The sequence below is a fragment of the Panthera leo genome, chromosome B4 (genome assembly GCF_018350215.1).
Source record: "Panthera leo isolate Ple1 chromosome B4, P.leo_Ple1_pat1.1, whole genome shotgun sequence".
NCBI lineage: Eukaryota > Metazoa > Chordata > Mammalia > Carnivora > Felidae > Panthera > Panthera leo.
In genome coordinates this window covers 17,866,387-17,890,914 of record NC_056685.1, presented here as the reverse complement: position 1 = coordinate 17,890,914, position 24,528 = coordinate 17,866,387, and the positions used below count along the sequence as shown (strand labels likewise).

Sequence of the window (24,528 nt, the reverse complement as noted above, 5' to 3'; positions counted from 1 at the left end):
CATTAGCAGTCACTCCCCACCCTTTTTTCCTTCAGCCCTAAGCAATTACCTCTACGCATCTGCCTGTTATGGATATTCCCTCCAAATGGTATCATATAATATATGCTCTTTTGTTAGTGGCAGTAGGTGGCAGGAAAACAAATATGACGTCATGTTTTAAGTTCTTTACTTTAAATGGCAAATAGCAATAATTCCATGATAGACTTTTTATGGCAACGTGTTTGCATATGATTTGAAGTCTGTTACCTAGTGCAGGACAATAAAACACCATTTGAAAATATAGCATGATCAATACGAATGGTGACATAACTGTAACTATAAAATGTGATATGTAAGTTTCACTATGTATCTGGACTATTCCAAGCACGTCACATATACGAATGTATTTAACATTCGCAGACATTTATGATGGAAGTACTACCATTATCATCTACATTTTATTGATAAGGAAACAGAGGCAAAGCAAAATAAAGAAAGTCACCCAAATTAGTCAGTGGCAAAGCTGATCCCAAACATAGTTTGACTCAAGTCTCCTAGTTCTTAACCACTCTTCTATAGTGCCTGAGTTTTAGGTGTTTAGTTAAATGCCATTCTCTTCTAAATTGGGGATAATGTTGAGCAGTTTAGGGTAACATATTCTGAGTAATTGATATTTTACTGGAAAATAATTTAAACCTAAGTGGACAAAATAATCATAATCTTTTAGATCCATAAATATTCTTTCAAACTTTCCTATAGTGCCTTTTTCTTCTATCTTAACTACAACATAATTTGAAAGCCTTCATTATCTGTAGCAGATGGGGTTTTAATTGTTTTCGATAAAGCAATGGCTACTTTGTCCTAAAACATATTTGATATACAACTGACCATATTTAAATACAATTGGTTACCACTGACCTCTTTATTTTGATGACATAGAAAGAACTATAGACCTAAAAGAAGTTGACCACTAAACATAAGATATTAAAATATTTCTCAGTAAGCTCAGCATTAGATTGAGTTGAACAAAATTAATTATAATCAAGTAAAATCTCATAGGACTTTACAAGAAAGGGGGAAAAATAGTGCAGACTTCATGAAACTGGCAAAGTTGGAATAATAACTCTCAGATTTCTTCTGTCCTGAATCAACCCATCTAATAACCATTCTGCCTCCCGTGGGAGGAAAGGAATCTCTCCTGTTTAATAAAAGCTTCTTTCTTTCTAAAATCTTAGAAAAGGGAATTGAAGATTTCTTTTGAAGTTACCAGGATCAAGAACTAACTAAAATAGAAATTTAGCAAATTACTAGGAAGGTGACTGGCAAAGAGTGGAGGAAGCACACTCTTCTAGAATAAGCAGATATCTTCTGAGATACATTTTCACAATAAATGTTCAGAACCTCGTTCTCTGTTGTCCAGCACCCTGTTCCAAACATCCCCGAGCCCAAATCCCATCCCCTTCTTGATGCGCATGCCCAGAGCTCTGTGCTCCCTAGATCACCTGGGATCTTTGACACAGCCCTGCTCATAAAAAGAGCAGCCGCTGTAACATCACCAAATACCGAATCACACTTTTGACCTGCCTCGGTGACATGATACTTTAATGTGAGAGCAATAATAAAATTAAACAGTACTCAAGTTTAGCTCTCAGTCCCAGGAGCTCGCCTAGAAGTGAATCAGTGTCGAATTTGTTGGCGGGGTGCACTACATGGCACTATTTTGGAAATCAGATGGAATAGTGCCTTCTCAGAAAGAACTTTTTGCCAGTTGTGAAATTGTGCAAGTGAATTTATAATTATTTTTGACATTTTCTGGGTAGTTCCGTAAAGAAAATCTAAGTATAGTTATACTTCACATTTGGAAGTGTGATAAATGATAGTCAAGTTTTTCAAGTTGCTGTTCACTTGCTAGAGTAGCATTTTAAATATCCAAAGCCTTGCTCTCACAAGATCTGCCTGAATTACACCTGGTTGAATTCATTTCTCATGCATCCACTAAGTGACAGCTCTCTGACAAGTTTTTACTGGTTCACTTCAAATTAATTTGGATAAATATATGTAAATATTAGGCATGCACTTTAAATCGTGTTGAAAAATAAATGCAACAGGGAACACTTCTACATGATGGAAAGTGGATGGTCTGAAAGGAAGAAAGGAATCAAGAGCGTGGGCGGTTGCGGAATGGGGAAGCAATCCTCTCTCAACATGTCAGTTCGACAATTAGGAGATTATCTCTTTCAATTGATTTTTACGGATGCACCAAATATACAAACAGCAGGACATTTTATAAATGAGAAGATAAAATGGCTGGACGAGGAAAGTGGGTCCAAATAGAAACGAATTCCAGAAACTCACCAGTCGTGCAGTTTTTAAATTCAATGTCATCAATGGCGGCTCCTCCTCCCAGATCCCTTGTTCTGATGCCTTGAAATATGACTTCAAAATTCCTTAACTTGCCCAGCAGGATGACTGCCTTTTGCCAATGATCACCGGAGTTCCGCTCACTTTCTTGCCACACTTTTGACAGTCCTTTCTCCGTCTGAAGGGAACAAGTTTGCATCAGAGAAAAAGAAGAAAAAAAGCCAATCGTTTAGAATGGAAGCATTTGATCAGTGAAAACTGGTGGAAAAACAGACACTGGAACTCTGACACTTTCCATAGTGTTTCCTAGCAGACGTACTGGTAACTCTGTTTGAGTGTTTTCAGAGACACCATTATTTAAAAGTATCCTACTCAGTCCATTCTGCCTCTCCTTTGTATGCACACAAGCTTCTCGATATCTGATGGGATCTGAACATTTTACAGAAGCCCTGGATTTTAGCTTGGGATGCTCACCTAAACGTCTATTCATATTCTGTAATTATTTAGATTGCATTGCCCTTCAAAGAGCTGAAATAACTTACATGCGCAAAGAGAAAAAAGAGATGAAAGGAAGAACGTGTGGGAGAAATCATTATCCCTGATGATATGACAAAGGAATTATGAAATGAGCCATGGTGGCAAAGTGATGATTTCTAAGATCCGTAGGATTTCAAAAATACTATTATTTGTTATTTTGGCTTAAAAAATCTATTATAATATGATTGCTATGTGAGCATCAAGTACAACTATCTCTACACCACATTTTTCACTTGCAAAGGAAAAATAAATTTTCTGAAAAAATTATATAAGTATCTCCTCTGAATGTTTAAGGTTGGTTTCATTGTTTTTTGCTATTCTGGGCCTAGCTCCTCCTGAGAATTAGATGTTTTCATAAATCATGATGAGGGACACATAGCAAAGAAAGAGAAATAAATAAACTATACATTTACTATATATAGCATTACACATATATATACAGACACACACATCCATCCATCCATCCATTCATCCATCCATATATGATTATGTTTATGGTTACCCCCAAATAATTACTATCTCAACAGAAAGATGTATTGAGGGGAATGGCAATCAGAAAATCAAGCAAGCTGTTCCAACAGATTCATAGCAAACAGCTATGAAATACATAATATACAGGTTTTTTTTTTTTAATATAGGCTAAAGAAAAAGAGAAATATTTGCAAAAAGAAGATCCAAAGGAGTTATATTTTTATAGGTTTGTGCTTTTAGGGCACTAATGTTGATAAATATGGCTGACACCTTGTTCTGCTGAGGGAGACACAATCGAGCAGCTCCTCCTCGGTTGAATTACAGAGAAAGTGGAACCACGTATCAGTTAATACAAAATTAACCTTGCAAAAACAACTAACAGTGTGTAGATAGATCTTTGAACATCTTTTCCCAAAAAGATGACAAATCTTCACACCCAGAGACTCATGTAACTTTTGCCTTGAAGGGGATGGGAAATTCACACCTAATTAATGGAATTTCATATCTTTTTTGATGACTAAAGAAGAGAAGTCTTTTTAAAAGTTAATCTTTGAACGTCAACGATGTGTTGGTGATGTGGAATCAAAGGAATGATTAGTTAAATTAAAGATTAAAGTAGAGGGGGACTGTCTGACACATAGCAACATAACAGCCATAGATATTGATAAAGTCTGTCTTAATTTACAAACTCAATTCACTTTGCTAATATTTCCTATTAATCAACTTCTGAAGTTTCCAGCACTACTCATTAACTACGACAAGCCCCCAAAGGGTTCTCCACAAATACCATCACAGAAGATTGTGTGATCACTTTAATCAATGACATAAAAACCATTTCTTAAATCTTACAACTGACCTTCTAATAAAAAAGGATATTTGAATAATATATCCATTAGCATTTTATGTAGGAAGAAATGAAAATGAGGGTGAATTCTTTTGGAAACCAACCATGGATCAATCTAATGGCAGGTTACTGGAGAATATCATTCTAATATATTTACTATTATTTCACTTTAAATATAACATATCAAATCTTATCCACATAATTATCAAAATTATTCATCAAAATGTAAAATAGAGATTTACTTTTTGACCTATATGTCCATTTATTCATTTATTCAGCAAACATTCGATGTTCACACATACTGTAATGTTAGATATCAGGAATAAAAAGGTGGAAAAATAAAGACAGTCTAACCTGTGGAGGTAAAGATCTATTATGAGAGAGTCATAAAAATAACTTACTATAAAAGGGCAATATAAATATAAATTTTATTTATTTAATATATTTATTTTCTGATATATATCAATATATACCAGACTATTTTCTAAAAAATTTTTAACGTTCATTTATTTTTGAGAGACAGATCATGAGTGGGAGATGGGCAGAGAGACAGAAAAACACAAAATCCGAAGCAGGCTCCAGGCTCTGAGCTGTCAGCACAGAGCTCGACGTGGGGCTCAAACCCACGAACTGTGAGATCATGACCTGAGCCAAAATTGGACGCTTACCCGAATGAGCCACCCAGGTACCCCAGAGTACTTTTTTAAAAAAGAAGTTAAATATCAATTTAATTTTTGTTCCACACACATTGTTGCTTTATTTATTTAGCTAATATTCTTATTTTAATTGTTTCTAAATTAAGAAATGAAAAACCTGGGGCGCCTGGGTGGCGCAGTCGGTTAAGCGTCCGACTTCAGCTCAGGTCACGATCTCGCGGTCCGTGAGTTCGAGCCCCGCGTCGGGCTCTGGGCTGACGGCTCAGAGCCTGGAGCCTGCTTCCGATTCTGTGTCTCCTTCTCTCTCTGCCCCTCCCCCCTTCATGCTCTGTCTCTCTCTGTCTCAAAAATAAATAAACGTTAAAAAAAAAAAAAATTAAAAAAAAAAAAAAAAAAAGAAATGAAAAACCTCTGGCTTTCAACTCATGACTTTGCCACTGGCCAAAGATTTATCTCTTACATTCATTCATAAGGATGTTCAATTCAAGAACCCAAGGCAATAAACATTAAAAATGATTGGCCACGCTAATAATAGTAAAAATAGACATTAATACAACAATGATCAAATTATAGAAATCAAAGGAATACTCTCTTCTTCTTATTTAGCCTTTTACTCAACTTTGAACCGATATTCCATGTATTGCACATACTGACTCTTTATCTTACATATTGCATATTTATTATGGCAATGTATTTGACCACATATTTTATGTCAGCATTTCCCTTTTGTGCTATGAAAAGAAAAGTAGTAAGAAATACTAAAATGATAGAGTACCTTCAAGATATACATTAATAAGGTATACCATTTAGAATATTAGTTTCAGAGGTTTGAGGTGAATATATAAAATTTCCCTAAATATTAGCCATTTTTTCAAAACCCATGGATCAACAACTTTCTATCAGCTGACATCTTTTTCATATTTGGAATCTGTTTCTGGAGTTTCTGTATCAGTCTCTAATCTCTCAATTGCTCCATCAATGTCATACTTACTTAGTTACCATATTTTCTTTTTCTGTAAAGATTTGAACAGATCTGTTTTCCATATCCCTCCTCCTAATAATAACAATTCAAACCCTGAACATTACATATAGTTTTATATAAACATAAGAAAGTTCTGAAAAGTAGAGAGAAGACAGACTACCTGGGAACATCAGGACTCAAGGAATCATAAAATGGTGAGTTTCCTAAGTTTTTTGTTGTTTTTTTTTTTTTTTTTTGTCTCATATATTGCCAAATGAGTATGTGAATCTGGCAACATGAAAATCCAACAGGCATAGACTACTCTCTCTAGGCAGAGGGCCAGGAAAAAGAAAATCGAGCAAGAAAGAAAACATTTTGATAATGACTGTTCTGTAACAGCCAGACATCATAGAAAATGTATACTCTATCCCCAAACCCAACAGCAAAGGCTAGGCAGAGAGCCTAGACTTCCACCCACATCAGGTCCCAGGGACCCCAAGACCCCTCTTCCCAAGACTTTTTCAAATGAAGGAAAACTAAAAATCTGTCACCAGTAGACACCCCTTAAATGAATGGCTAAAGGAATTTCTTTAAGCATAAAAGAAATGATAAAAGAATGAATCTTATGCTATCAAGTAGGGACAAACACACACACACACACACACACACACACACACACACACACACAGCAAAAATGAGTAAATGCAATAAATTTTCTTATCCACAGGGTTTGGATGAATGCAGATGTTGCTTGTTCTGTATCTCAAGGCCAGAAAGATGAGTTAATTCTTGAAGGAAATGACATTGAACTTACATCAAGCTCAGTTTCTTTGATTCAGCAAGCAACAACAGTTAAAAACAAGGATATCAGAAAAATTTTGGACGGTATCTATGTTTCTAAAAAAAGGAACAATTCCTCAGGTTGATGAGTAAGATCTAAGTTGTCCAGCTCTAGAAACAGTAAGATGCCAGATGATTTTTCAGACTTATTTGTGATATTTTAATGATATAATAAAAGCTGTATTGATTTCAGGCTTTTTCTTAAACAGTACATAGATAGATAGATAGATAGATAGATAGATAGATAGATGATAGATAATTTTTGATGGTTGAGTAAAAATTAAAACACTGTCTAATATGGTTCTTAATGTATGTAAAGGAAAGAGTTAAGGTATAAACATTATGAATACAAGAGAGTAAACACATAAAGGGAGGTAAAATGTCTACACTTGAGTCTATTAAGTCTTAAAGTTACATTATAATAGGTCACATTTTCATCCTCAATTTTTTTCTTTTGTTTTTCTCATATATTCATTCTCCCAAAATGAATCGTAGAGTAATTTAATGAATAACCGAAATATTGAATTGTTTTACCCTGAGATATCATATATTTTTTGACTTGTTCAGGACTCTGCCACTTACTAAAATTTTAGTCTTTTTAATAAATAAGTTACCTACTTATTATAATGTTTATTTAGACATATGACGACGTGTTTTACAATGGTGAGTGGAATACAGCAAATGACTGGCCTTCTTCCTTTTCATAAATTACCAGAGACAGCAACACACATCACTATAGATGCGTGAGTTCATAGGCCACAGTTACGAGTCTCCGAGAGGCCAAATAAATATTAAAAGATGACGATAAGCTGAACAATATAATACCTAATGCAGAATTTTAAAAACAGATGGAATCAGAGTTTTAGTACTGGGTACTGTATGGAAGTGTTCAATCACTATATTGTACACTATATTGTATGCATGAAACTAGTATTACACTATATATGAACTATCTAGATTTTAAGTAAAGACTTTAAAATATATATTAAAAAAATAAAAATAAAAGGCTTCATGCATACACCTAAGAAGAGAACTGAAGACATGGCAATATAAAATAAAACTGGAAATAATAAAAGTAACTAGAAATATTGCATATGAAAAATATAATATGTACATAAAGAACAAATAGGTATAAAATAGCAAGATGGTTACAACTGAAGAATTAATAAATGAGTAGAAAGATTCAATTCTGAAACTCAGAGAAGCCAGCAACAAAATGAAGAGTAGGAATTGTTTTAAAAAATCTAAAGAGTATTTTAAAGATAAAAATAGAAAGGCCCCTATATATATAAAAGGAGTTCTATAAAGATTAAGAAATAAGAGGAGAAATGGAAACATATAAAAATAATACAGATAATACTTCAGAAGTGAGAGAAGACTGAAAGAGATCATGAAATGCCAAACAAGATAGAAAAGGAAGACAAATGCACTTATGTGCTTATGATAAAATTTAAGGATATGAAAGAAGAAAATGCAAAAAGTTTCCAGAAAATAAAAGGTCAATAATTATATGGAAATCAGACTTCTTCATAGTAACCTTGGATACAGGAGGATAATAAACTAATAACTGCAGGAACTGAATGAAATGATCTTGAACCTTGAGTTTTATATCCAGCCAAACTGTCAAATATGAAAGCATAAAAAAATTACCATAAGATATACAAGAACTCAAATTGGTCATAAAAAAACACATTACAAATACTGGAGATGTTAAAACAAGAAAGGAAATCCAAGGGAATCTCGCAAAAGATATAGAAAGTAAGGGTTGTCTTAAAATACAAAAGTTGGGACCAAAGAATACAGAAAGTCATCACAAATACTCCAGAGCCAAAGATATAGAAATTACTAACATTTTCAGTTCTTGTGACAGTGGAAAGGAGCATAAGAGAAAGGAAAGGAAAGGACAGAGATAACATTGTCATGAGAGCATTATAAAGGGCTTATCTAGTTAAGAGGAAGAAATTAACGGGGGTAAATAAACACAAGTATGTGTTTTTAACTCAAAGGCCAAAACCATCCGAAAAACAAAAATCAAATGTAAAACTTAAAGAGAAATGAAATAATAGCAGTAAGACTTACCATAAGAACGATAATAGAAATATAAAAAGGTTAAAGACTAAATCATAAAAATAGCTCCATAAAGTCAATAGGAAAAATGAAAGAGCAGAAAAAAAATATCTAAGAGATATTTACGAACAATTTACATAAGAAGAAACTTTAAAGATCAAATGACATATAGGGAGATGCTCAGACTGTGGAAATCAGGTAATGGCAGGGTGAATTGGTAAAATATGATGAGTACACCTCACAGAGTGTTTTGCAGCAGTAGGAGATAATTAGCTGGATGCATATACCCAAACAAAGATGGATCTTTAAGATACAGATTGAAGGGGAAAGAGTAATAAACAGAATGAAAGTTAGGACATACTAAAAAAAAATAGGACACATATTATAAAATGCATTTAGCCAAGCGTATATATTAGACTGGTTGCCTGGAAAAGAAATGAGACAAAAAATGAAGATAAAAAAATAACTAAAATTGATACAATACACAGTGAAAGGGCAAACTCAAAACAATAGCACACATAAATTAAAAGTTGGCTAACCTATGATTTTTTTTTTAAAGGTCTATTTATCATGGAGAGACAGAGAGACACAGAGAGTGAGCAGGGGAGGGGCAGAGAGAGGGGGAGACACAGAATCCAAAGCAGGCTGCAGGCTCCAGGCTCCGAGCTGTCAGCACAGAGCCCGACGCGGGGCCTGAACTCACAAACTGTGAGATAATGACCTGAGCCGAAGCCGGTTGCCCAACCAACTGAGCCACCCAGGCGCCCCTATGAGTTTATTTTTATATAACTATATTGTCCTTGGGTAATGTGCTGATTCTAAGTAGTTGTACTAATTTCTCAATATACAGTATTAGCATTTTGTAATCAATCATATTTTCTTTTTACATAGGTTTTATTTGATCCTTGATAATATTTATTCTTCTGTCTTTAAAATTTTTTTAAATGTTTATTCATTTTTGAAAGAGACAGACAGAGTGTGAGTTGGGGAGGGGCAGAGAGAAAGAGAGGGAGACACAGAATCCAAAGCAGGCTCTAGGCTCTGATCTGTCAGCACAGAGCCTGATGCAGGGCTGGAAGTCATGCACTATGACCTGAGCCGAAGTTGGATGCTTAACTGACTGAGCCACCCAGGCATCCCAGTTCTTTTGTCTTTTTATGTTATTCTTACACTGCCTTGAACTTCCAGAACACTGTCAAATAATGGGCATGATAGTGGTTGTTTCAAGCCACTTTAAAAGAAATAAAAATTATCACAAACAAAAGCTTAATCTGTAAGTATTTTAGAAGTATAACCTGTGAAAATTTTGAGGAAATTACACCTTGAATACACATTCATGACTTAATCACTCCCCGGGTTCCCTGAAGAAGAGGCATAACCGTGAGGATAGACAATCAGTGGTGTCAGGGAAAAAGTGACCTGCCAGTGGAAGTTGGATGTATCTTCCCCATACCCAGGAGGACATTGGACAGACCTTGTGGGAGTTTTTATGGACCATTATTCACATTGAAATTTCCAAAATGGGTTGTCTCTCTATATGAGCTGGTATGGGTCTAGTGAGTACAAGGAAAACTCATTCATCATTGAAGAGGACTCATTAGCTTAGCTGGATATTAAAGTGAGCAATCAAAATAACATTAGGGTGACCTCACCACTATTAGAATGGCTACTATTAAATAAAAGAATAAGAAATAAATAAAATAACCAATGTTGGTAAGGATGTGGAAAAACAAACCTTTGTGAACTGTTGTTGATAATGTGAAAATGGTGCAGTCACCATGAATCACAGTAAGGCAATTCCTCAAAGACTAAAAATATAACTACAGTATCATCCAGCAATTTCTCTTCTAGGTATATACTGAAAGGTATAGATCTTGGAATCAAGGTCTTGAAGAGAAATATTTGTATATCCATGTGCATAGCAGCATTATTCACAATAACCAAGATATGGAAGAAACCCAAGTGCCTATTAACAGATGAATGGATAAATAAAATGTAGTAACACATACAATGAAATATGATTTGCCCTACAAAGGAAGGGCATCTTACACATCCTATAACATGGATAAACCTTGAAGACATTATACTAAGTGAAATATGCCAATCACAGAAGGACAAATACTGTATGATTCCACTTATATGAGGCATCTAAAGAAGTCAAATCCAAAGAGACAGAAAGTAAAACAGTGGCTACCAAGGGCTGGAGGAGAATGAAAAGGGGGTTCTTTTTAACAGGCAGGGAGTTTCAGTTTTCCAACATGAATTCTTAGATGGATGATGGCGATGGTTGCACAATAATGTGAATGTACTAAGTACCACTGAATTGTACACTTGAAAACTGTTAAGATAAATTTTGTGTGTTATGTATTTTACCACAATTTTAAAAATAAATTTAAAAAATCATATCAAAGGCCCTATTGAGGTATATTTAAGAGCAGAGGGAGGGCACCTGGGTGGCTCAGTCATTTGAGCATCTGACACTTGATTTCAGCTCAGGTCATGATTCCAAGGTTGTGGATTGAGTCCTGCATCAGGCTCTGTGCTGAGTATGGAGCCTGGTTGGGATTCTCAATCTCCCTCTCCCCCCTGCCCCCCACTCTCTCTCTCTCTCTCTGTCTCTCTCTCTAAAATAAAATTAAATTAAAAAGCAGAAGCAGAAGTGTTCTTACAAAGAAACTATCAATGATAAAGGAATACATTTTTTAGGAAGATATAACAATTCTTAACATGTGAGTCCTTAACAGTAGAGCATCCCAATTACACAAGGCAAAAACTGATAGAACTGCAAGGAGAAATAGATGAATCCACTCTCATAGCCAGAGACCAACACCTCTCTCAGAAATGGACAGACCCAGCAGGCAGAAAATCAGTAGAGACATAGATGAACTCAACAGCAGAACCAATCAGCTGGACACACATGATATCTATAGACTACTTCATCCAAAAACAGCAGAACACAGATTTCTCTCAAGCTTACATGGAACAGTCGCCAAAACAGATCACGTTGTGGGCTATAAAACAAAACTATCAAATTGAAAAATGATGATGAAAAGAAATCATACAGTATGTTTTCATACAACAATGGCATTAAACTAGAAATCAGTAACAGAGAGATAGTAAAAAATCCTTAAACACATGGAGATTAAACAACACAGTTTTAAGTGACACATGAGTCAAAGAAGAAATGTCAAGAGAAATTTAAAAATATTTTGAACTAAATGAAATGAAAACATCAAAGTGTGTACAATGCAGTGAAAGCAGTGTTTAGATGGAAATTTGTAGCATTAAATGCATGTGTTAGAAAAGAAGAGAGATCTAAAACTAATAACCTAACTTTTTATTTACCAATATAGATGTCTTTTTCTTTTTCTTGTCTGATTGCTGTGACTAGGCCTAGAAATTTCTATCTTGAAAACTAGAGCAAGAAGAGAAAATTAAATCCAAAAAACAGAGAAGAAAAAAAAAAAAAAAAACTTCAGCAGAATTCATTGAAATTGAAAATGGAAAATTAATAGAGAAAATCAGTGAAACCAAAAGCTTTGTTTTAAAAACAAAACCAAAAACTGATCAATATTTAGCCATGGTAAGACAGAAAAGAGAGTGTACAAATACTAATACCAGAAATGAAAGAGGAGACATCACTGTAGAGGCTATGGCAATTAAAAAGATAATAAAGGAATGCTATGAGTAACTCTTTGCCCACTAATTTCACAACCTAGATAAAATGTACCTACTCTTTGAAAGACACAATCTGCCAAAACTTACACAAGAAGAAACAGATGATCTAAAAATGCCTGTAGCTATGAAAGAAATTGAATCAATAATTAATAACCTACCAAAACTGAAAGACTAACCCAAATGATTTCATTCGTGAAATCTACCAAATACTTGAGAAATAAATTATATGAATTATCTACATTTTCTTTCAAAAGAAGCAAAGGGAATAGTTTCTAATTCATCCTATGAGGACAGGGTTATCCTAATAGCAAAACAGACAAAGACATTATAAGAAAAGAAAACTATAGACCAATATCTCTTGTGAACATGAATGCAAAAATCCAGAACAAAATATTAGCAAACTGAATCTCACAAAAGTATAAAAAGAATTTTATACCATAACCAAGTATAATTTATCCCAGGTATGCAAAGCTGGTTCAACATTTGAAAATAAATTAATATAATCCATCACATGAATAGACAAAAAATAAAAATCACATTATTATATCAAAAATGCAGCAACCATTTATGTTAAAAATCTCAGTAAACTAGGAATATAGGGGAACTTCAACTTGATAAAGAATACCTACAAAAAAATCTACAGGAAATATACTTAATGGTGAGAAACTCAGTTTTCCCACTTAAGATCCTGTATCTTAGGCAAGAATGTTGTCTCTTACCATTCCTTTTAACATTGTACTCTAAGTCTGTGTCAGTTCAATAAGGCAATAAAAGGCAATAAAAGATAATACAGATCGGGAAGGAAGTTATTAAACTGTTTTTGTTCATAGATGACATGATTGTCTATGTGAAAAACTTGAACCAATCAAAAAAACAAGCAAAAACAACAAAAAACTTCCTGGAAAAAAAACATGATTAAAGCATAGTTATAGGATATCAGGTTAACATACAAAAGTCTATTGCTTTCTTACAAAGTGGGATTTGAATTAAAAACACAATGCCATCTACATTAGCACTGCACCCCACTCCCCCCAAACACGTCTAACAAAATACATACAAGATCTATATGAGGAAAACTACAAAATTCTGATGAATGAAGTCAAAGGACTAAATAAACTGAGATATATTCCATGTTCATGGATAAGAAGACTCAATATTGGCAACATGTCATTTCTTCCAACTTGACCTATAAATTCAATGCAACCCCAATCAAAATCTCAGCAAGTTATTTTGTGGATACTAACAAACCTATTTATAAAGTTCATAAAAAGACTTAGAACAGCTAACACAATATTAAAGAAGAACAAACTTGGAAGATTGATGCTATCTGACTTAAAGACTTACTATAAAGTTATAGTAATCAAGACAAAATGGTATTGATGAAAGAATAGACAAACAGATAAATAGGACAGAACAGACTCCTAAAGTAGATTTCCACAGAGTGAGCTGATCTTTGACAAAGAAACACAATCGAGCAAAAAGTCTCTTCAACAAATGGTGCTGGAACAAATTGGACATCTATATGAAAACAAATGGACCAAGACACAGACCTTACACCCATCACCAAAATTAATTCCAAATGGATAATAGACCTATATGTAAAATGTAAAACTAAAAATCTCCTCAAAGATAACATAGGAAAAATCCTAGATGAGTTTAGAGTATGGTGATACCTTCTTAGATACAACACCAAAGACAAGATCCGTGAGAGTAGTTAGTTGATAAGCAGGACTTCATTAAAACTCAAAACACCTGCTCTGTAAAAGAGAATTAGAAGACAAGCCCACATTGGGAGAATATTATTTGCAGGAGATACTTCTGATAAAGGATTGTTATCCAAATTATACAAAGAACTCTTAAATTCAACAATAAAGAACTCAATTAAAAAATAGCAAAGACCTTGATAGTTCACCAAAGAAGATAGTCAGATGGCAAATAAGTATATGAAGGGGTGTTCCACATGATATGTCATCAGAGAAATGTAAATTAACACAACAGTGAGATGCTACTACGCATCTATTAGAATGGCCAAAATCCACAACACGACAACACCAAATGATGGTAAGGATGTAAGCAATAGGAACTCTCATCCATTGCTTGTGGGAATGCAAAATGATACTGCTACTTTGCAAGACAGTTTGGCAGTTTCTTCCAAAACTGAACATGCTCTCATAATCCAGCAATCGTGTTCCTTAGTATTTAACAAAATAAGTTGAAAATTTATGTTCACATAAAAATCTGTCCATGGATATTTAATTGCCAAAACTTGGAATAAATCAAGATGCCCTTCAGTGGGTAAATGGATAAACTCTGGTACATCCAGACAATGGAATATTATTCAGTGGTAAAAAATGGGGTGAGGGGAGTATAAAGACATGAAAAGACATGGAGGAAACTTAAACGCAAGTTACCATTAAAAGAAGTCAGTCTTCAAAGACTCCAATCCACACTGTATGATTCTAACAATATGTATTCTCGATAAGGCAAAATTAGGGAGATAATAAAAAGATCAGTGTTTCTGCAGCTAGTGGAGTGAGAAATGAATAGGTAGAGCACAGAAGATTTTTATGGCAGTGAAAATACTCTGTTTTATAAATGTTCCTTGTCATTATATAACTTTTGTCCAAATCTACAGAATGTACAACATCAAAAGTGAACCCTGGGTAAACTATGGGCTTTGGATGATGATGATGTGTCAATCTAGGTTTATACTTGGTCAAAAATGTACCATTCTGTTGAGTGATAATGATAATGGGGAACACTATACATATGTAGGAGCAGGGTATATATGGGAAATCTCTGTACCATCCTCTCCATTGTATTATAAACTAAAAATTGCTTTAAAAAATAAATTCTTAACAACAAGAAACTATCAAAAATCTTAAGGAAGTTCATTAAGTAATTGAAATGGGTAATTTGAGAACATGAAGGATTGGGGGATATTCAAAAGTCATTTCAGGAAAAAGCTAAAACTAAATCAGAGCGTTAATATTTCTAGAAGCCAAATATGTTATGCAAAATATGAAATGGAATTATCTCAAAATACAGGATGTGGAATACTTATGTGTCTCCAGGCTTTGAAATCAGACTCCTAGGTTTAAACCTCAGCTCTTCCTGGTGCTAGTAGTTATTCCATCTATAAAATGCATAGTAAATGTGTTTATCTCATCGGGTTGTTGTGGGGATTAAAAAGAAGTAATTTTAATAGAGCTGCTACATTCATTATTGATATCATAATGTTTACCATTATTTTTTGCGCAAAAATGTAAATAATTGAATATTATGAATGAAAGAAAAGACAAGAGATGTGAAAGAGTTAGAAAACCCATATTTGAATATAAGAGTTCCAAAAAGAAAGGAAAAAATAAATTGAGGAGAAGCAATAATCCGAAAAAATAATAAAAGAAAACTTCCGAGCTAAAGAACAACTCAAAATTTTAAGATCGAAACATTCTTGTGCAACCTCTAAACTCTAAATGTAAGAGAAACTGTCACAAACTTCCAGAAATAAGAAGTAGTTTACATACCAAAAAATGATCATTATATTGTTATCAGGGTCTTCTTAAATGAAACATTAAATATGTAAAAAAATAGAACAAAATTTTCAGGCCTCTGAGAGTCACAGAGAAAAAGAAAAAGCAAGACAAGACAAAAAATTAAAAAAGGTGATCCTAGAACCTACAGCTAAGCCAACATATCATTTTTGTGTCAACTACAAAGATTTAAGCACATTATTGTGTTCTTGTCCTTTGGAAGTGCTTGTCATTTCCTCCTGTCATGGAACTCTTTAGCAAAAAAAAAAAAAAAAAAAACACAAAAACAAAAACAAAAAAAACACACACACTCCCTTTTCCCAATATTCATAATGCCTTTAATGTTTAAAGAATCATTATAGTCACTCCAAAATGCTTCTGTAGAAGACAATTGTCATGACATTCTGGAAAAGCCAAATCTATAATGATGGCAAACAGATCAGTGGCTGTCAGTGAGTCAGTGTTAGAGAGAACTGAATAGGGGAAGCACAGGGAATTATTTAGAGCAAAAATTTTTCTGTATGGTATAATGGTAAATGAGCATTGAGCATTTGTTAAAACCCATGGAACTTTATGGCACAAAGAGTAACCTTAATGTATGTAATTTAAAAAATCCTGTAAGAGGTTGAAATATCCTAGGAAAGAATGCATAATGTGACAAAACAACCTAAATGTATTACAAGTAGATGGAAAAAGCCCACTGAAGGGATGGGGGAATAAGGTGCTCACCCAAGTTAATTTGGAAATGAAGAGAGACAATGACTAATGCGAAAGAACTGCACATTAGCACTATATCCTAGTTGTTTCCTGTGGGAGTAGGGGTGAGCAATTCTAAGCTACTACACATGTATTCTACAATTGAACAATTAATTAAATGTATAGAAGATGGTGAGAGTCAGGTTTCTCATGGACTGAGAGGCTACATATAAGCTAAGTGAGAAGGCTAGAATAAAGATGTAGTGATTGATTATATTGGAGACAATATAAATTTGTATTTAGATTCATACAGATATAGATGGTCACAAATAGAAATATTTATAGATAAGTGTATATGTACAGATTAGTATACACACACATATCTCCTAGCTCTGTCAGCTAAGAGATCCTACAAGCAACAAAACCCCATTAGCAAGGAGCATGCCTAGTGTCCAGATCTAGTTTCTTTAATAAAAGGCACCAAGTGTCCTTGGAGAAACTGGTGATTATAGGACTGGGTCAGAAAATATACAACATGAGCCTGGGGCATCTTGTAGTACCAGAAATAAAGAAATACTCACCCACAACCCCCACCAAAAAAAGGAAAACAAAAACAGAATACCCACAATGATGGGAGCATGTCAAAGGGACACAGGAGTTCCCAATGCCCAAAGCTGGAACAGCGTGAGAACAAAATAAAGCAGTACTGGATTATAACCCACAGTCTAAAATAAATATCAATTAGTCCATACTGATATAAATAAATGGTTGAATAAATTAGACAAATCTATAGTGAAAAATTGCAAATAATTAATGTAGATATTCTACCCTTAAGAAGGAGTACACTAATTTCTCCCTTCTTTAATGTGAGCTGCAAGAGTGCAATTCCAAATTTACCATATGAAAGGGGGTAAAGAGTAAATTTCACCTGCCAAACCTGTCGAACATTACCTCAAGCCATGTGATCAAAATTAACAACGCAGTGATGTTTCCTTTTGATAATACATACCTTTAATATAATAATATGTTAATCACAACACATTATGCCCAGCCTAATCATAAGAAAAACACCAGGTTAAATACTAATTGGTGGACATTTTATAAAATACCTGACCAATAATCCTCAAGATCATCAAGGTCATGAAAACCAAGGAAAGCCTGAGAAACTATCATAGCCAAGAGGAGGCTAAGAAGGCATGACTGTTGCAACAGAAAAATGATATTAGGGGAAAACTGAAGAATTCTGAATAAAGGGTGAACTTCAGTTACTAATAATATATGACATTGGTTAGTTAATTGTGACAAATGTGCCATACTAGCATGAGATATTAGTAATAGGAAAAACTAGGCTGTGGGTATACAAGAACTTTTTATACTATCTTTGCAATAATTACCATAACTCTAAAACTATTCTAATACAGTTTAATAAATGCAATTTTAAAAATCTCTCTCTCTATATATACATAAATGTAATTATATCTGCATATACTAATATATATTAAGTATTTTATATAATTTTATATAATTCCCATGAGAAACTAGAATTTATCGAATCAAATCTATGAGGCCAGAAAAAAAAAATAACTGTAAGAACTATTTGACCTTTACTCATTTGTAAGATAACAAAGCACAGTTTCCAAATACTCTAATTAAACTTTTTGTGTCTGGTACATCCATGATTTTTTTTTTTTTTGCTACTTTTTTTCTAATTTTATCAGTCAAAAAAAATTTAAACATGTTTAAATAAGCATTATGCTCATAAAAGAATGAGCACATAAAAGATAGGTTAAAAGATGAAAAGTCAAATAGGAATCATTTTGAACCTAACCAATAAAAGAAAAATCATTTAATACATGGCTGGCCCTAATCACTGGCATAGCAGCCTAGTTTCATCCTTTGCCTCTGGACAACAGTAAAACATTGAAAATTTGAAGCCACATGGATGATTTTACTGGTATTAAAACCTTCCAGAGTTATAATGTTTTAAAATATATTTTAAGGGATGGAAAGGAATGGTTGAAACTTAGAATAATACCTGTATCAAGCAGATAAATATATATAGTTCTGTAAAATAAAATAGAAAATATTTTCTAAAATATTCAGTATTTAAAAATAAATGCTGGAAATTTCCTTACAACTGCAAACATATTGTTTATAGTCTATATAGAGGTTAATGCTATTTTGAATTTTCAAAAATAGAATGAAATCATGTGTAGGCTATTTTTAAATTGCATAAAATCTCTTCCACAGAAATATCTTACAAACAGTCATTATACTTGGGGTAATAATTTTAGTCAGTGGCTTTTGTGTTTAGAGAAAGTTTTCTGCTGGGGGGCGGTGATAATATTGAGAATTAGATCAATATACTCACTGGGTAGACATATGCGGTTTTAAATGTACATTTGGTGAAACCATTTTAAAAAGAATACTGTTACATTTTTTTGCTAGAATATTGTTCCTTTAAATCCAAAACATGCATTTCTTGACAAATTTCTTTAAAATGTTAGGCAACCAATGTGTGCCACTTAAGTAAACAGTTTAATGCGAATATAGAGAGCAATGAAGCTGAAATTGTATAATTAATTTCTTATGATCACTTTCATTTTATCATACCAATTCTTCTGTTTTCCATGATTTCCAATTACAATCATAAAGTTATTTACAGTATACAACACAGAAAATTAGTTTTTCATTTGTAAAAACATATAAGTCTGATATAAATATCCTTATTTACATTCCTATGTATTTTTGCCATATCACAGCTGCTGAAAGCTCTTCCAGGATCTTCCTTTGGGACTGGGAGCCACATGTTTACACAATCTAGAGAAGCTCATGCCATGTTTGTCCCCTGTTTGTGTACAGAATGATCACAAAATCCCATGCATGACTCTTACTTGAGTTTTTCCATTTTCCACACAAATATTATTTTTTTCCATGTTCCCAAGGCCACTTTCTTTCACGTTCATTGCTGAAAGTCAATAAAGTGAAACCTAACAACTGTCTTTAGGTCTTCAGATATAGTTAGCAGAGCTAAGGAATTTCTCTACGACAATGGCCTAAAATGAATTGTCCCTGTTCGTTGGGTTTAGACATCAAGAGTGCCACAACATATCTGAACCATGACCATTTTATCATCCAGTGAATAGGTCATTAAGATATTCTTTTTTTTTTTTTTTAAATTTTTTTTAACCTTTATTGATTTTTGAGACAGAGAAAGAGAGCATGAATGGGGGAGGTTCAGAGAGAGAGGGAGACACAGAATCTGAAACAGGCTCCAGGCTCTGAGCTGTCAGCACAGAGCCCGACGTGGGGCTCGAACTCACAGACTGTGAGATCATGACCTGAGCCGAAGTCTGACGCTCAACCGACTGAGCCACCCAGGCGCCCCAAGATATTCTTTAACCAGGGGCATGTGGCTGGCTCAGCTGGTTAAGACATCCAAGTCGGATTTCAGTTCAGGTCATGATCTCAGGGTTGTGAGATTGAGCCCTGTGTTGGGCTCTGCACTGGGTGGAGCCTGCTTAGGATTCTCTCCCCCCACCCCACCCCTCTGCCCCTCTCACACTTCCATTCTCTCTCTCTCTCTCTCAAAACAAAACAAAACAAAACAAAACAAAACAAAACAACTTCTTTAACCAAGAAAGTATGAAGTGCTAGTGCACCATCTTGTAGGCCAGCTGTCACATGGACACATCTATCCTGATGGTAGAGAAGATTATGAGAAGCAGTGCATACATTCAATGAGCAGTATGGGGCGCCTGGGTGGCTCAGTCGGTTAAGCGGCCGACTTCGGCTCAGGTCACGATCTCGAGGTCCGTGAGTTCGAGCCCCGCATCGGGCCCCTGTGCTGACAGCTCAGAGCCTGGAGCCTGTTTCAATTCTGTGTCTCCCTCTCTCTGACCCTCCCCCATTCATGCTCTGTCTCTCTCTGTCTCAAAAATAAATAAACGTTAAAAAAAATTAAAAAAAAAATAAGCAGTATGGCTGACATGCTGTTAAATAAAATTTGGCCCTATCAAATGATCTCATAAAATCAGTGTTCACATGATGACATCAGGAGGCTGCTCTGCTCGATTAGCAGACACTTTCAGTGTCAACATTAAAGTGGCTCAGAGGCGCCCTGCCCAACCTGATTTCCCACCAGGCTTCTCTTCCTTCCTTCCGCTTCAGCAGTCTTCTAATGGCCCACACTCCTTCCCATTTCAACACATGTATATGAAATGCTCTTTTTCTTTCCTTCTTTCAATCTAGTTAATTCCCACTCATGTTTCAATGGAATCATCACTTCCTCCTGCAGCCCTCATTGATCTCAACTAGGATCACACCTCCCTGCCGCAGACTCTGAGAGATCTACGCACTCCTCCTTCACAGCACTTACCACACTTTTAAATATATAAAATCGTCACAAGTGTGATGATCAGATAAATATCTGTCTCTCCCGTCAGATACATGGAATTCAATGCTGGGCAAAATCCAATAAACGGTACCTGGCACAGTGCTTTGCCTATAGTAGGTGTTCAATGAACAACCACAAATGGAATGCATGTGTCTATGTAGACATATTTGTGTGAAAAGGAAACAAAAGCACCTTATTACTGATACTAAGTGAGTATGTAATATATAGAATATATTCTGAAAATGTTTTTGTTATAAAGCATCTAATATATTTTGATTTCCTTTTCAAACTGTTGGCAAAGACCCAGAATATTTTGAGTTTGGGGGAGGAAGAAAGGAAAAAAACTGTATCAGGAATCCAATTCCTGGAATTACAGAAATGCTGTATTTAGTGATTGGATATTTTTCTTCCAGGATCAACTTGGAGAAGTGGACAGGACTTTCAGGGTGGGTTCTCTCCTCACTCAGTAGTATCACCCTACTTTGTCGTTGATAGTAACTTTGACTTCTCATTTTTCAATACCAACTTATGTTTTAATTACTTCAATATTTGCTCATTGTCGGGTCTTTCCCACCATAATTTAAGGTTCATGGGGATGAGCTTTCTCCGTCTTATTCACCTCTGTGTCTTAAGGCCTAAAACAGAGCTTGGCATTGGGTAGGCACTAAAAAAAGCATTTCTTTAATTAATTAATACATATTTAATTTCAACTTGGTGAATTAAGATATGCGTGGAATTGCTAGTACTAGCTGAAAACTGGCTCAAAATTTCCCTATAAAACTTCTAGTCAATTTCAGATTCTCTGATACAGGTAAAAACTAATTTTAATATGTTTAAATTGCATAACTTACTGTAATAAACATTTAAAAACTCACCCAAATGTATGTTTTCCAGACAGTGAGTTATTACATTCATATAATTTTCCTGAGACATACTACAATTATTCCAAGTTGTAGGTGATACACAGAGGAGTAAGAATTATCCATAATAAAGAATAGGCCAGGGAGCTGACAAAGTTATTCTCACAATGATCCTTGCAAGGTCTTTACCATTCTCTTTATAGGAAAGGCTCACTAACCCAATTAAAATTCCCAGTCTATGATATTCAAGGTGATTTCCTACTTAGTGGTTGATGGCTGGTTTCTATTGTCTTTCACGCTACATTTGGTTCTTAAAGGAGAAAAACATTCATGTGGTTGAACACAGAAGAACAATGGGAAAAAATAAAAATGAGAAGTCCTTAGGAAGCATCTGACAGGAAGAATAATCAGAGGAGGCAGCAAGGTCTGGAGCAAAATGTCAGTCATGAATGATTGTATCTGTCCCCTGGCACAGTGCTATTCATGAGAGTTGATAACCATTCAATGCAAACAGAGGAACAGCGTTTTATGACAAAATTATTGGACATAACTCAGTTTGCTGTCTTCCTTGAGGGGTGGGGAATAACGAGAGAGAAAATAAAACAAATATATGAGTGTAAAGCAGCAAATGTGCAAATGAATAGCAAACTTGAGCTAGGATCCTTGCACAAATGTTTCACCCCAAAGGGACACCAGTATACACTGTTTATAAAATATGAATACAAATCTTTCAGTAGAGTATTAAAAGTAATATCCTCAATTCAAAATCCTCTAAAAATTAATACTGTCTAATGAACACAGAATACAATGGATGAAAGTATTACTACTCAGGAAAGTATATATTATGAATATATAAAGAATGGGAGAATTTTCTTGCCTGAATAAATCAATGGATTCCCCCAAACAAGAAGAACATTTGGTATTTAACAGACAAGTAAAAAAGAAATGCCCAAACTTTTACTCTCAAAGTATATAATAAGGAAATAAAAAGATAGATTGAAAAAAAGATTATAAACCTAAAATGTGAGGCCAAACATGAAAGACCAAACTACTATGAAAATTAAGTCAATAATAAAAGAGATAAGACTAGCCATTAATTCACACAGGGTAGGAATTAAATTGGATAAACAATGGTTTATTAATTAAAGATTAAAACCCCAACTTGATAATATGAACTTACTCATTTTTCTACTTACTTAACCCATATATTGAGCATTGACTCTAAATCAGGCATCCTTCTACTTGCTGATAAAATGTTATAATGACAGAAACAAAAATTTTAAGTTTGTTTTGCATCAACTCAAAGGAGGCATGTTTAAATTGCTAACTACATTTTAATATTCCCTGATGCATGTGAGGACAAGTAATGAAATCTGAACAGATATGATTCACATGAATGCTGTATTTTAATTTCAATCAATTATTATTAGCTATCTTTTATATGCCATTAATTCAGCTGAGTGTCAAGAAAACTAAGAAGTGAAAATTTAAAGGCCTCACAAATAAAAAGGGAAGAAAAACACTATATTGCACTTGAATGTGAACAAATTCCCTTGTGTGACAGAAAATGGTACAGTGCTTTGGAGAGGTTGTAGTGAAATGAAGGGGCTGTGTGAAATTAGCAAGATGCATTAAACGATGTAGCATTTGAATTGAGCTTTGAAAACTGAGCAAGCTACCACTAAGTATATAAGGTATATGAGAACATTCCAAGCAAAGAACTACCACGTGATTAAAAGCACTACTATATAGAACTATTTGAATATTTGGGGAGGCTTGAATAGTCTGATGTAATTAGAATATCAAAAGGGAATTAAAGGGATGCCTGGGTTGCTGAACCAGTTTAACACCCAATTCTTGATTTTGGTTTAGGTCATGATCCCAGGGTGTAGAATCGAGCTCTGAGTCAGGCTCCTCACTGAGCATGAAGCCTGCTTGGAATGTTCTCTCTCATTCCCTCTGCCTCTCTCCTCAAATCATGCGCTTCCTCTCTCTTAAAAAGAAAAAAACAAATAAAAAGACTGAGTAGTCAAGACTAGCCATATAGACCAAGTCCATATCATGGAAAGAGTCATTAATGCTATTGTGAGAATTTAAGACTCAGTCCTATAGCCAATGGGCAGCTACTAATAGCTACTAAGTAAGGGAGTAATCTAAATTACTCCCTTAAATCTCATTAATCCAGGATGGATTAATGAGAACTAGTCATGGAGTTATGGAGAAAAGAAACAGAATTACAAGTGGGTTGGGATAGGGTAAGGTTATCACGAAGGTATGAAACTTGAGGAACAATGGCTGAGGGGTCAGGGAGTAGGTAGAGCTTTATAACAAACAGAAAACTGGAAGGGCTACATGGATGACCCAACTGAAATTGGATTTCATAAATTCGTTATGAAACAGATCAATATAAGTGCATGGATTTCTCAGTAGCCTGAAACTAAGAACTAGAAATCGCACAAAGATTGTTGAAAATATGAAGGTAAAATGCATACGGCAGAGTTCAGAAAACTTATGGCTACAGCATTTATCAGAAGCTGCATACCTAGAGATCAGGTTCCAGAGTGACTTTGGAATCTTAGTTATGTCACTTACTAGTGTGTGACTTTGGGAAGGTCGCTCCATTTGTTTCGGCCTCTCTTTCCTTAGCTG

General features: G+C 34.5%; 1 protein-coding gene across 1 annotated transcript in view; it reads right to left on the bottom strand.

Moving 5' to 3' along the window:
- MALRD1 (MAM and LDL receptor class A domain containing 1) overlaps positions 1–24,528 on the bottom strand; it is a 774,784-nt gene that overhangs the window by 262,527 nt on the left and 487,729 nt on the right. The window contains exon 29 of the mRNA XM_042948257.1: positions 2,335–2,518. Coding sequence (XP_042804191.1) covers positions 2,335–2,518 — 184 coding nt within the window. The remainder of the gene's footprint in view (positions 1–2,334; positions 2,519–24,528) is intronic.